The 15,445-nt window shown below is 38.2% G+C and overlaps 1 protein-coding gene across 1 annotated transcript; it reads left to right on the top strand.

Annotated features, from left to right (window-relative positions):
- Positions 1–14: 14 nt before the first annotated feature.
- On the top strand, positions 15–14,822 carry LOC124377262 (E3 ubiquitin-protein ligase pellino homolog 2). Its single transcript, XM_046836669.1, is given in 7 exon segments — positions 15–332; positions 6,101–6,230; positions 6,390–6,491; positions 7,897–8,095; positions 9,018–9,202; positions 11,076–11,263; positions 11,265–14,822. Coding segments are annotated over 7 exon segments (1,281 nt in total). The 5' UTR covers positions 15–258; the 3' UTR covers positions 11,668–14,822.
- The last annotated feature ends 623 nt before the right edge of the window (positions 14,823–15,445 follow it).

Consider the following 15,445-nt stretch of genomic DNA (forward strand, 5'->3'; position numbering starts at 1 on the left):
TGGTACGCGCCACTCTGCCGCGAGCCGTTTTTTTTCCATTCTCCACCAGTTCGTCTGTTCGTATCGAGCTGCTCCGGGTCTTCCGTTCATTAAATCAAACAGCTATGTGTCTGAGGAAACCAGCCCACCGTCCTTGGCACGTATCCTGCTGGTAAAACAAAAGGCACACCAATTAGCGCTCGAGGTATTATTCAGGTTACTTGTTCCAGGCTTTCTCGAGCAGGAAAGAGTGCGAAAAGCGACGTTAGCTTCAGTCCCATGTTGTCGCCGAATCAGAACGAACATGCCCGCTCCAAAGATCCGGTGAAATACGGCGAACTGGTCATCCTCGGGTGAGTAACGGGATGTTAGCTAGTGTAAAAGCAAATTATGGGCATTTTACCCTTTTTTGGCCTCTGGGATAGTTATATTTAGCTATCACAGTCCACAGGAGCGAGTAGTAACGGGTTTAAACCCTGAGTATGTCCAGTAAAAGTATCCTAGTAACTGTAACTGTACTGTCCTGGTTTAAATGTCAAGTCTATAACAAGTATTATTACTGTAGTATGCCAGAATAGAACCCTAAAATATTACATATTAATATTCTTAGTTAATAAGTAACGACAGTAAATGTATATTGAGTATATTAATGTATCATACACTGGTTGTAATGATACACTGGATGAAAGTACTAATAAACACTTGTAAAAACTACTGTACAGTTTGACATAATATGATTTACACAGTTTATAATGCAGTAAATTTGCTCATTCGGCTTGAATTAAAGGTTTACAGTTGGTACAGGATCCGTTAGAGAAGGTTAACAGTCTTACAAATGGACCCAGCCTTCATACATTGGCTGCTATGTGCTGGGATTTGAACATCCACCCTTCTGATGTGTTACTCAAAGATTTGATTACTGAGTCACCACAGAGAGAGCGAGAGAGCTTTGCTTTGCTCTTGTCCTTCAGTACGAGTTATATCCGTGGATGTGATTGAGTCACTGCAAGGATGTCGAGCTGAGCGTTTGGGCTTTGATTGACAGATATGAGGGTCGGATGTTCAAATCCCTGCTGTGGTTGAGTCCATAAGTAAGACCCTCAACCTTTAGCCGAAGGATATGAAACAGCAAGTGTACGTTTCTGAAAGAAGGATCGGGTCAAATGAGCGAATATACTGGGTTCTTTTATAATATTTAAGATATTATAATTTACTGTGCGTTGTACATTTGTTTCGGTTCTTCCTTGGCGACCCTGCTGGCAGTAAACTGTTGCAAAAATGTGCAGCCAGTTTTTACAGGATGGTAAAATTCAACTCAGTGGACTGAGTTTTAACAATATACATTTGTCACCAAGCAAAGAAGGAGACGTCTGTGTACATTTAGATATGAAGATCTTGATCAATATTAGACACTGCTAAAGAAAAAGTATTTTTAGAAGACCTATTGAAAAAAACCTTGGAAGGAAGCACATTTAAAAGGGAATGGATCCACTTATTGGTGACATTGGATAGTGGAATTATAAACCATTACACTTCTGCTTTAGTTCTGTTTACAATAACGTGAGACAGAAAAGACACTGCAAATCCAATGTTTTCTGAATCAAAGGTTTTCTTATGCCTTGTTACTTTAGTAGAAAAAAAAAATCCAATGCATTATAACCTGAAAAATATAGACATGGAAGTCAGGGCAAAAAAAAAAATCTTAATTGTGGTTAAACTGGACTTAAATCTTCAATGGCTTTAGGGCAAGACCTTGCCTGAGTTTCTATGTAATATTGAAATGTTCATCATACAGAAACTGTAATGATTTCTAACTGGTGTTGCAGAAGTTTATTGATGTGGTCATTGGCACTGTGTCCTTTTTGTGGAAGACCGAGCTCAATTTGGCAGATTAGTTCTTGTACAAGTGAACCAATCCGTATAGGAAGTAATATGTTGTGAAGCCTATCCAGTCCGCTGTATATAAGAGATCTTTTAGGATTTAGTCTGTCTCTTGTTGACTCCATGGGTGGCAGTGCAAATGAGTGGGTATTTTTGCCAGGTCTGTCACGATGTGATACAGTAAACAATGGGAAAATGAAGCCATATGTGTTGTTTCAAGTTGTTTAATTAAAGTTATGGCTGCTCCGAACAGTTTGTGATAAGCTTTGCATGCAATGATTGTAATATGTAGTTATGTCTATTAAATAGTGTGCATATTGTGTATTGTATTTGATAGATATGTTATAAAAAAAACCACAAATTTACACAGCTTACTAATTACCTGCAAATAAATGTTCAATTCAAGTCAATTAGTGCAGTGAGGAAGGGTGTTGGTGTGGGATTTTAAGCGAATGCTATGCACATTTTTTTAAATTAGGTTTTTTTGTACTGGAGAAAATGAATACAAAAAAAGTCTGTATTGGGTCTGGTGTGCATTCGTATGTATTTGGCATACTGGTAAAATCACAGTTCTGCTTAAAAGAACATTTGAGGTAAAATGGAGTACAATGGAGGGTAAAAAAATGTGGCTCATTATGCAGCTATTTTTAGGTAACATTTTCCACACAGGAACAGGGTACACCACATTTAACAAACAGGAAACTATAAAACCCGTTGCAACTCGAAGTTACTGAAATCTGGTTCCACAAATTTACATTTTATGTGATAATCTTTAATCATTTTGACATTTTAATCTTTAAGGTTCTTTTAGTAAATATAAATGTGTATTTTTTACAGTATAGTTTTCCTACTAGTTTCTCTATTGCTACTGTAACATTTATTGTAGAGACTTAATAATATTTGAAGATGAATAAATGTATAATAGGCTATTATGTTAAGCAGTTAATAGAGTAACAGGTTATTGGATGGTTTTATTCTGAGATTTATTTATTTAAAGAAATAGAAATCATTAGCTTTATTAATTAAGCCTTTTTTTCACAGAAAAAAAAATCACAGATCATAAAGAAAATGAAAACTCTGAAAATTGAAAAGCAGCATTCCAAGAGTGCAGATATTTAGTTTAACTTCACTGGGACATTTCCCTGTTTGTGTCAGACCTCTTGTCTGTGTTTGACACACAAAATGACAATTCTAGCAGCAGTTTATTAAAACCGTTACTTCACTTGCTGCACGCTTGTCGGTCAGTGTGTGCGTTGCTTAGCAGCCGTGGTTTGTTTGGTAATTTTTCTTCTTTGTTATAAATAAACAAAATATTTGGTCACATGGCCTCTGAAATGTCAGCTAATCCATATTCATTTTTAGTTTATACAATAGAACTTTTGTATAAAGCAAAAATCACATTCACAATCATGCCTTTGTACCGAACACCAGCAAGGCTTTGATTAAATGCGGCGTTGTGCCTACAGACAAAATCACAACCGCACTGATATTCAGCAAAAACAGCACCTTTATGCATGCAATGTTGCTTAATTACACAACGGTTAGCGCATTGCCACTAATTTAATTGGATAAATTGCTTTCCAAGAGTGCTGATATGTAGTGTATCAGCACTCTAACATTTCACTGCTTTTCACAATTTACATGATAACAAATCGTAGTAGTCAGTCTGTGTGTTACATGGCAACCTGCATCACTATCCAGCTGTCACTTCTTTGAGAAATACTTCTGCAAAAATAAACAATATATAAAACTGACAAAATGTCATTGACTTTAGATTAATTTCTCGTTTATAGAACTATTGTAAAAGAGCAGTCATGTTTGTGTAGTTATATCACACTACACATCAGAACCACTGTGACTATCTGTGGGTGAATCTAATGTCTTCCTCAGACCTTGATGTTTTTTTTATGAAGGTGAAATGGACTATGGGCATCTAATAATTCTGTTTTGTTGATCAGTTGTTTAAAATAGTTGAATATGTTTGTCATGAATGAACCTATATTTTACTTCTTGTTATTGTGTAGATGTTTGAGTTTTTAATATTTTTGAGGCTCTCATCTGATTCTCCTCTATTCTGAATACATTTGATTAAAAACCCAAATTAGCCCAAATCAAAAGTAGCTTATTATATATAAAGGAATAAAATGCTATTAATGAAATACTCTAAAAAAAGGTTGCTGACTGAGTTGCTGTAGGTAGTCTTTTGATTTGTTCCATGTAAGATAAAGTTATAATAAGTGTAATAAGATTTGCACAGGAGACAGAGAGCTGTGGTGTTATGTTCTGATCAGTCATACTTATTATTCCTGTTTCAGGACACCAAACAATTTGCTGTGTTCGAATTAAGTAATAAATCAAGATTGAGTTGAACACGACGGTTATATTGCAGGACGTATTCAGACAGTCAAAATGTGAAGTGAAAATGAATCATTATTTGGCTAATGTAGCACACCGCATGAGAGATTTCTGTTTGTCTACGATGTCAATAGATTTATATTTTGTGCACAGTAATAGAAACCAACGTTTTATATTGTGTAACAGCTTAATAGTAATATTACAGTGGCAAGCCTTTGTTGGGACGTTAAGCAAGAATTGAATTTAAGAAGGTAATTTCCTTATAGCTTGAGGTAATAAAATGTGTATTGCATTGAGAAAAGTTTACATAGCGGATGCACAGAGCGAAAAATCTTTGTCATTTGGCTAAATCACTTCTGTCCTGGATTGTTTTAAAATATTTTTTTAATAAGTTGTACTTGGTCTGTGCTTATCTGTAATAGATGGGTGTTGGCTTTTACTCTAGTGATCTAAGCGTAATCATTTGTGCATAACAAATGACATTTCACTTAATAGCTAGTCTTCTGGAGCATGAAAATACAGGGGGAAACGTGTTTGAATATTTTAGTGTGTGTGTGTGTGTGTGTGTTTGTGTGTGTGTATGAGACAGAGAGGGTGTGGGTGTGTATGTGCGCATGTGCACTCATGAGAACACTGGTTCTGCTGTGCTGCTCTTCTGTCTCTGCTGTCTCACTGTGCAGTGCTGAACTGGCACATTGACCGGTCTGGACACAGTCAATGCTTTTGCACCACTGCAAGCGGTGCAGACATTTTACAGTGCCGATTGTACAATATCCGTACAGTAAACCTCAAACTCGTGTTTATAGAGGCCATGAAAAAGTGAGTATTACATTAAAATTCATATGGAAAGCACTGACCCAGCCCCTAACGTGTTTAACTTTTCATACCGAATGAGTTCACATGTGACCATGGTACAAAAACTAAAAACATTTCCAAATATCAAGCTCTGACTTGAAGTCTAGATTCATTATTATTATTATTGAGACACAATCCAGTGCTTGTCTTAACCACCTGAAATGTACAGCAAACACATGTCGGAGCACATAGGACAGTGTTGTGATTGCCTTTAGGGCTGCTGAAATACAAAAAACAGGCAAACGCCTCTGCAGCTTCCCATGCTTCGCCTCAGTTGTGCTGTTTGTCACTGATAGGTGCAGAAAGAACAAAAGAGCCTTTCTATGGCAGCAGCAAACTGGAGGATGCAGTGACTAAATGCCAAACTGAGTTGGTGTGCCCGAAGCATTCAGATGCCTCTGAGAACCAGAGCATGTGGAACACCGGCGGGATCTCTCGTGCATCTGAGATTATCGCTTAAGTGAAGTCTTCTCATCAGTGTGTTTACATCCTTGCCTTAAAATCCGAGCACTGGAAAAGAATTCCCCTGCTTATTTTGTAAAGGCTTGGAGTCTAACCTCTGAGAACACAACAAGACCATACACGTTCCTTACTAATGCCATTTATGCTGGCATTCATTGTGTGGCCGGGTACCGCCCTCAAAACTTGTCGTATCACAAATGTTTTTTGTTATAGACAAACAGATAATCTTCCTGTTCTTTGGTTTCGAGGACCTTGCTCTTTAGTATGTTTTTTCAGTGGGTGTTTTAGCAGGAAATCAACCTACCAGTCGAACGACTCAAGGAGAATAATGTAAAGTGAAGGGTTCATGTTTACAGTACCCACAATTTGTACTGGAGCACTTACTCAACGAATAAGCAAAACTAATTTTTGCCAATGAAACCGGATGATATGAAGAAAAATGTCAAATATATTGATAGTAAATTTCAGAACTAAGTTTTCATTAGAAAGGTCAACTAAAAGCCTATTGGTAAAGATTTATATGATTTCTATGCAAATCTTTATTGATATCTGTATTATTCATCTCCAGGTATAATGGCTCCCTTCCTGGTGGGGATAAAGGGAGGAAAAGAAGTCGCTTTGCTCTATTCAGGAGGGCAAAGGCTAATGGTGTCAAGCCAAGCACAGTGCACATTCTCAGCAACCCACAAGACAGCAAGGTGTGTAAATTACCACATGCAGATTTAAGACAAGTAGGTCAATTGCAAATGTTTTTTTTGTATGGCTATTGCACCTACTCATTTAAAATGGCGATAATGCATTGCACTCATTTTTCACTGGGGTAGTAATTAACGAGGAGGTGTGACCTTTTGTTTCAGGCGGTTAATAGCAGGGGACAGCACAGTATCTCCTTCACACTCTCTAGGAATCAGACTGTGGTGGTGGAATACTGTCATGATGATGACACAGACATGTTCCAGGTGAGACCCCGAAGATATTCTTCAAATAATTAATTCAGTGAGTCAGTGCATGCAAAGGTGCCGATATTTACAGTTTTCGCAGTAGCATTTACACATTTTGACGCTTTGTTATAGCAACAAGGAAACTAAAACCAGCATATTGGTGCTATTAAAAATATTATGTGATCTGTTAGTTTGCATGCTACCAAAAAGGCTGTTTTGATATGATTAAGAGAATTTTAATTGGTTATACAAATCAGTATGCAAATTTTTGAAGTCATTTTTACAGCGTTTCCTTAGATGTTCCCAAGACCTTTGCACAGCACTGTATGCCGTATCATTTATGCTGATTGCAGAGAGCCGTCTCATCCATATGCTATGTAGTAAAATTCATTTTTTAACCTCTCTGCCTACAAGGGTTTTCTTGTTAACAGTGTTAGATTCTGTGCACATAGTTAGATGCAGTTTGGATGTGGAAAGAAATATGCTTACAGTTTTCAAGGCTAACCTGGTATTATGATCTAAATCTTTGGGAGTTAGGTTTAAACAATAGCGAAGCTAACCAACATACAAAATATAGTTTGAAATTTCTTGTCACTTGGTTTGTATTTCAGTAACTGTCTCAACAAAAGCCAGTTTCCAGTAAAGATCCCTGATAACAGCAGAGTGTAAATGGTAGGCGAGGTGGTAGCTTAGTGGTTAATGCTTTGGACTCTGGATCGGAAGGGCACAAGTTCAAACACCTAGATAAGGGCCTTTGCCATGTATATTAAATGAAAATCCCTGCAGGACATTTTACTCCTTGTACCCTTCATGTTCATATTATAAAAATTGAAAGAAGAAAAAATGAGAGAAAAATAATAATCATTCATAAGAAAGTTATAATTTACAAGTGGGTACAGAAGTGTCTGTATATATTACATTGATTATATGGATATTTACATATATGACATTAACATGATTTGTTTCTTATATAAAATATGGAAGAAGAATGATAAGTAGAATGTGTATATTAGGTGTGCAGATACGTAGTAATTAAGGGGCAATAGTACTGAGTGCAATGGTATTAAGAGTTCTGGAGAATTAAGAATTGTGCAGTCCCAGTTTGGTAAACAGATATGTAACAGAAATGTATAACAGAGTCAGATGGCAGTTGTGGATTGCAGTAAGACTGTATTACAGTGCGTTGATAAATCTGAAAGCCTAAGGTAAAAAATTATTCTTCAACCTATTGGTTCTGGAATGAATACTCTGGTACCACCTGCCTGATGGCAGTTTGTTGAACAGGCTGTGTGCTGGGTGACTGGGATCAGCTGGGATGTTTTGAGCTTTTCTCAGACAATGTCTGCAGATGGCTCATTTAAAATTTAGCAATTAATAAATGTTTGTGAATAAATCGACATGATGCCTTTGTCCTTGTCTCTAGATTGGCCGGTCGACTGAGAGCCCCATAGACTTTGTGGTGACTGATACACCAGGAGGATCAAAAGAAGGCGAGGACTCTGTTGCGCCCAGCACCATTTCGCGCTTCGCCTGCAGGGTGGTGTGTGAGCGCAACCCCCCCTACACTGCCCGTATTTACGCAGCTGGCTTCGACTCCTCCAAAAACATTTTCCTTGGGGTAGGTATTCTTTAGTGGCTTTGGGAAATATTTGTGTCATTTTATGTTTTTTATTTTATTATTATCAGGGACCCGGAAAGCCGTGACAATTACATTAGACAGACTGCATGAAACAGGCAACATATGGTTGTCAGTCGTGTTCTGTAAGCTATCAGCAGAAAGAATTACAGCTGGACCCTCTTCCACGTGGCACTCCTGTAATGTAATTAGAATAATGGATTGCCACGTGTTAGAGGACTCCCCTCTTTATAATGTGTCTACAGAGATCTCCTTTCAGAGCGGAAGTGGGTAAGAGTGTGGAAGGATCAGGATTAAGCAGTAGTCTTGATTTGTATAAAAGCTAATAAAGAATATGTGAAAGCACATGAAAGTATAAAAAAGTAAAGAGACAGGGAAAGTAAAGAAATAGGAAAGTTAAAGTGGACAAATCAGTAGGGACAATAACTTTGTGTCCAGGATGTTTTTTTTTTTTTTTTTTAACACTTAACAACCGTAACAACATGGTACAAGACTAGAGCTTTTACTAGCCTGGTGGAATTACTTTTTTCCCCTCTGAAATCTTTTAAGATGTGGTTTTGGATTTCCATTCTCATGTTTTCATTACAGTTTCCCACCCCTGGAACTTAATGGTGCAGAATTGTTTCAGTATGACCATGCCCTTAAAGTCCATCAAGACATTTGCCAGGGTTAGAGTTGAAAAGTGGATAAACAAACACAAATCCTTCCATCCAGTTGACATACAGCAATCTAGTTGACAGCTTTCCAAAAAGAGTGGAGTTTATTTAGTCTAGACTAGGATGTTCAAAAAGCACATATGGGTGGGATGGTCAGGCAGTCACATACTTGTGGGTGTAGGTTGTCTTACTGAATATTTTTACACTGGCTCTGTTATATGTACAGAACTTCCTGTATCACTCTTTCTGCAGGAAAAAGCAACAAGTGGAAGAACCCAGATGGTCAGATGGATGGCCTCACCACTAATGGAGTACTGGTGATGCACCCACAAGGTTTCCCAGAAGAATCCAAGCAGGGCATGTGGAGGGAGATTTCAGTCTGTGGAAATGTCTACACTCTGAGAGAGACCAGGTCTGGACCCATCCGTGGCCAACTGGTAAGTAATATGACATAACCATTTATTTTCTATGGTTTTTGCAGGAATAGGATATGATAGGATATGATCCCATGAGAGCTGCAGTTTTGGAGATGCTCTGACCCAGTCGTCTAGACGTCACAATTTGTCCCTTTTCAAATTTGTGCAAGCTTAACATTTTTCCTGTTTCTAACACATCAACTTTGAGAACAAAATGTGCACTTGCTACCTAATATATCCCACCTACTAACAGGTGCCATGATGAAGAGATAATCAGTGTTATTCACTTCACCATTCATAATGTTATAATGTCATAATGTTATGTCTGGTTGGTGAAATCTAGCAGCAGTCAAAATGCCAAAAACAAGTTTGAGACACATTGTCGTGTATATTTGTTTTGTAAACCATTGATACTAGGATGCACCGAATATTCGGCCACCGAAAAGATCACCACTTTGATCACTGAAAAACACGGCCGAAACAGTTTGTTGTGATGACGCAAACAGAAACCGCTGCCTGCACGTGCTTGTCTAAAGCAACATGTCTGCGTTGTGGACGTATTTCAGTATATCTGAGAAAGACCCAAGGATAGCGATTTGCAAACATGTAATGCCGAAATTTCAAGAGGGGGTGCGTCTGCAAACACTTTCTTCACGTCGGGTTTAATTTATCACCTGAAATCCAAACATCCCGATCGCTATGCTGAATATGAGAGGAACACGGCACAGAAAAGCGAAACCCCTCCGAGCACGCGCACTCCATCTGTGGCGGACGTTTTTGAAAAGGCAAGAAAGTTTCCCAGTGATGGTGTCAAGGCGCTTTCCTGACCTGGCAAAGTTGGCACGCAAGTTGACAGCGAGAGACTGTTCAGTGCAGCAGCCCATGTTCTCGATAAGAAGTGGAACAGACTTCACTGTGATAAAGCAGAGAAGCTACCCTTTATCAAGAAAAATCTGTCACTTTACCTCAAGAAGTAGAATGGGCGTGTCTAGTTTTTAAATATGTATTATCCACTTTGCACATCTGCAATTCTTGGTGCATTTGTTGTTGTTAAAGTTCTACAGTTAACATATGGGCTATGACAGTCTTTGTTTTGATACACTATTATGTTGTAAGTATATTGATGAGTGCATTTAAGTTAAAAATTTAAGTTTGAATTTTAATTTATTTTATCCTGTGCATTATTGCAATGTGCTATAATTAAATATTTTCATAATTTGTAATTGATTTATTCTTATTAATTTATGCAATTGAAATGCCTTGATTTTAGTAAGGTTAGTACACAGTCATAGCCATAAATGCAATGGTAATAATAATTTCTTTCGGTGTTTCGGTTTTCGGTTTTCGGGCCTTGCTTTCCTCTTTTTCGGTTTCGGCCAAGAATTTTCATTTCGGTGCATCCCTAATTGATACCAAAACAGGGCTACTACAGAGCTAACATAAAGTAAATTTAGGCATATGTACAGTAAATCTAAATGCAATGCACAGTACTGAAGATGGACCAGTCATAGTTGTTTCTTTGTTAGTGTTTGCTTGCTTGCTATTTGGCAATCTTTTGAGGTACAGTTCTTCTTCTTCTTCTTCTTCTTCTTCTTCTTCTTCTTCTTCTTTTTCTTTTTCTTCTTCTTCTTCTTCTTTCGGCTGCTCCCATTAGGGGTCGCCACAGCGGATCATCCGTCTCCATACCCCCCTGTCCTCTACAGCTGCATCTTTCACACCAACTACCTACATGACTTTCCTCACCACACCCATAAACCTCCTTATTGGGCGAAATAATTTTTGTCACTATTGCAGAGACAGCTGACATGAAAACCACTAAGTGTATTCTGTGTTTTGCATTGGTGAGTGTTGAGTGTAAAATAAATGTTTTATATTGTCTTTATTATTTTTTTAGGCTCAGGGTGAAAGCAGCGCCCTGCAGGACGGCTCTCTGGTTGACCTGTGTGGTGCAACATTGCTGTGGCGCACAGCCGAAGGTCTCCTCAAAGCGCCCACTTTGCGTCACCTGGACGCGCTGCGTCTGGAGCTGAATGCAGCACGTCCGCAGTGCCCAGTGGGTCTAAGCACTCTGGCGTTCCCCAGCTACCCGTAGCCACAGCCTGGAGGAACGCCAGCCATGGGCTTACCTTACCTGTGGCCATGTGCACGGCCGACATGACTGGGGCCAAAAGCCTGAGCACTGTCGCGAGCATGAGGGAGGTCCCAGCACAGGAGGCAGACGGGAGTGTCCGCTGTGCCGATCACTGGGGCCCTATGTGCCTCTATGGCTGGGCTGTGAGCCTGCGTTCTATGTGGATGCAGGTGCTCCTACCCACGCGTTTGTGCCCTGCGGTCACGTGTGCTCAGAGAGGACGGCAAAGTACTGGGCGGAGACATCGTTGCCACACGGGACCCACGCCTTCCAGCCTATATGCCCGTTCTGCTCTACACCTTTGACGGGCACACCTGGCTTTACCCGCCTCATCTTTCAAGGGCCTGTCGATTGACAAGTAGCCACAGGGGGTAGAAAAAATGATAGGAGTGCTTTCTCGGGAGTGTGTTCATACTGTAGATACACATGCTGAAATCACATGCAAATCTACCGTAGCTTTCTTAGTATATGCACACACCAATCTCAGTATGTGTATTTTGCATTTGAATGCAGCCCTGAGTAAGCCTGGTAAACAACATTTTTAATCTTGCTAGTAATATCACCAATATTTTCTTCACGGATTCAGTCAGGCACTGACCCAGCAGTGAGCCAGATCAGCATGCCTAATGAGTTACAGAAGCAGTTCATGTGCGACGATATTTGAAAGATATGGGTTATTGATCGAAGGAAACAGAAATGCTTGAAGCTAGTGTGATCCATACTTGCTATATTAAGAACTATGACAAAACAGAAAAATCGTCAGCTTACTGAAAAAGAGGCTCTTCTGGGTTTAGCAAGAGCTTATTTACCAACTTGCTCATTTGTGTTATCAACCAGTGCCAGACAGAATCTATGGAACTAACACAAATTGTAAAGTACCAAGTACCTCTTCAGTTGAAAGGATACCCACCTATTGCATACCGATTACTGGGCCTCTGGATGCTTGTAATAAGTTGTTGGAAAGTTAGATTGCATCTCTTTGATGTTTTAGTTATTAGGATCTCAGGACAGGAAATTGGCATCTGCTGTGGGAACCTGTGACCTATTGAAAGTTTACATCAAGCCTTTAATAGAGTGAGTAAATGTCCATGCTATTGATGGACTTCTACCTCCATCTATGGCCACTTGCACTGCTTCCTTAGTGCATTATATATTTGCGTTCACTGCACTCAACACTTAAAAGGACACATCTACATACAAGATCCATCTTAAGCAATAAGCATTCCTAGAATTAATATAAAGCTCAAAGGAGAGATGCAACGGCTCAATCGTGTACTACCCGATTCTAGCTAATGTGTGGTTAAAACTCGGATTAGTGGTTGAAGGGCTTTATCAAGTCATGAGAAATGTAGCCCTGGTTTATTTTCTAGATTGTTTTTTGTATTGTTCTGTTTTAGCATTAAACAACAGTTGAAGTTGTAGCTGCAGTATACACAGTAGTAGTTTAAAAAAAAAGTTCAGATGTAATATTTTTGTACATGGTTGTGTTACTAAACTTTGGCCCAAGGCCAGTTTTTTTTTAAATATATATATATATATATATATATATATATATATATATATATATATATATATATAGTGTTCCACGTATATGTATAAATATATTATTTTCATGTGCAAATATGATTTAAACTCCGGAGAGCCCACAGCAGAATAGTATGCCTCACTGTGCACACTCCAAAATGTCATAGGAAACCCTCAATATAGTAAACAGTATGATGAATGTACTATTCTAGGGCCTAGATAATGACTCTGCTGTTCTTGGTGCTATCATTAAATTTTTAAATGCTTCATATATATATATATATTTTTATCTAAACATCACACACTCCTTGAAAGTAATTTAATTGTTTTGGTAACTTGATGTCGTAATCACCCACTAAATCACTCCTACACATGCAGGCTTTGCACTATGCATGTCTACAATAAGCTTTTCACAAGAGGAAGCTTTTAAATTGCAAATATACAGTGTTAAGACCGATGTGCTCTACTTTACCTCACATGCAAGATAAGAGACCTCAACTGAACATATTTTTATATTAACAGGAAGAACTAACATGAGTAATTTCACTTTTCTTGCTTGTCATGACTATTTCATACAACTGAATTAAATCTTCTCATTTCTTTCTTCCCTAGGGGCATGTTTGTCCTATTTTAATGCATTGTGTCAATAACCACTAATACTCCTGAGTGATGTCCAGCTCTACTGTACTCATTTCCTTTTTAAAGAGTTGATGCATTTCTTAACTTTGACACTCCTGGAGTGTCGAGACCAGGTTCATGTCCTCGTTGTACTATATATATATATATATATATATATATATATATATATATATATATATATATATATATATATACACATACAAATATGTGTTTGCATATATACGCACTATACAAACACGCGCGATATACACGTAGATATTATTCAGTGTCTTCCCAGTGTCTCAGAAATGCCGTTCTGCTCCCATTCTTAACCTGCAAAGGGAACTTGTTCCTTCTGCAAGCTAATAACGGGTGATCTCAGGTTTACACAAGTCAAAGTTTACACTTGTCCCAGTGTCTCTATACACTCAGTTGCCAGAGCGCCATTAGCAGGGTTAGAGATGTGTGTGCCTGTGTATGCTAATATAAATTCAGTATCCGGTATATCTGAAAACAGGGTCTTACCTCAGAGAACAGAAAATCTGGGGCATATTCAAGATGCATGAAATGCTTTATTAGTCTACTGCACTGTCCACGTTACAGTTCTCTGTTGTATCTTCAGTCATCTTGAACATGTTTGCCTTGCTTGAAACACAGCATATACAGGTTGCTCTGAGAGGATAAGCCCTTAAATAGATAATACCTATCCAAAATGCTATTTTGATGTCATTTATTCCTATTAATAAATGACAACGAACGAATAATATCAATGTAACCCCAGCTGTATAGGATTCCAAATTTATCACTGATACAGTCTTAGATTGAGAAATTCCTAAACGTGTCCCTCATGAAAGACTGCAATCAGTGATGTTGCAGAAGTGATCAGTTTGAGTATGTTCAGTATTGTGTCCCAGCTGATTAATGTGAAAACGGCCGCACCTTGTGTTTGACCTCTGTAAAAGCTCGCTTACAGACTAGTGGTCATGCCCTATGACCTTTCCACTGTCACATAACACTGAGCAAGCCTTAAATACAGCTACACACCATACAGTGAACACAGATACACAATTACGCTTGAACCCAAGGTGCACTGACAATCGCAAAGTCAAAACCTTAATAAAATGTATGTTTTCAAAACAAATGGTTTTTCTTTACTAGTTGTGTTTTCTGTTTTGGTTGAAGCACGCTAATGTTTTTGACAATTTTGGCCAGTAGGTGGCACCATTGCCTTTTTTTCTTCTTTGCATTTCTTTGATCAAAGAAAAAGAAAACTGAACGTATTTCCTGAGTAAACCGTTAAATATTAAGACACTAAATAAAATTAAAACCACCCTGAAACACAATAAAAAAAATGTTCACACTGAAGTATATGTGGTATTTTCAGAGCTTGTGATTTGGTGCTGTATTTTAGTTATTTCCAGCTGTCTATTGTGCTGGCAACACAGAGGGACAAAGCTAAAGTAGTTATGATATGTCATAAGAGAAAAAAACCCATTTCAGCTATGTCAAATGTGATTGATAATAAGTATAATTATATCCTCCTAAATAACAGAAAAGCAAGATTCACACTTTTTTCCAGTGCCACTGAGTATCTAAAGTAGAAAGCAGTGAAATCACCTAAAGCTGGACCCCCAAGTTCCAAATGGCGATGCAGCTACAGTATATGAATTTGCCACAGACTAGGCTTTAAAAACCAAATGGTGTTTTGAATGGGATCATTGCTATTATTAGGTAATTAAAAACTTTAAAATCCTGTAAGTGTTTGAGGGAATATGCAGATAAGTAGTTGAGTACATGGTGGGTAATGCAGAAAACTATAGTGAAAGGGGGGAAGAACAGGTTCACTTGTCAAATTTTTTTTTAACTTATTTATAGAATTGCATACATGTATAAAGTGTTTGTATATAGCACAGTCAATAGTCATTTTGCAGTATAATATCTCAAAAGTGCACCTTTGTCCTATTAGCCCACATATGTGTGTGCTGTGTATG

The sequence above is a fragment of the Silurus meridionalis genome, chromosome 23, assembly GCF_014805685.1.
Source record: "Silurus meridionalis isolate SWU-2019-XX chromosome 23, ASM1480568v1, whole genome shotgun sequence".
NCBI lineage: Eukaryota > Metazoa > Chordata > Actinopteri > Siluriformes > Siluridae > Silurus > Silurus meridionalis.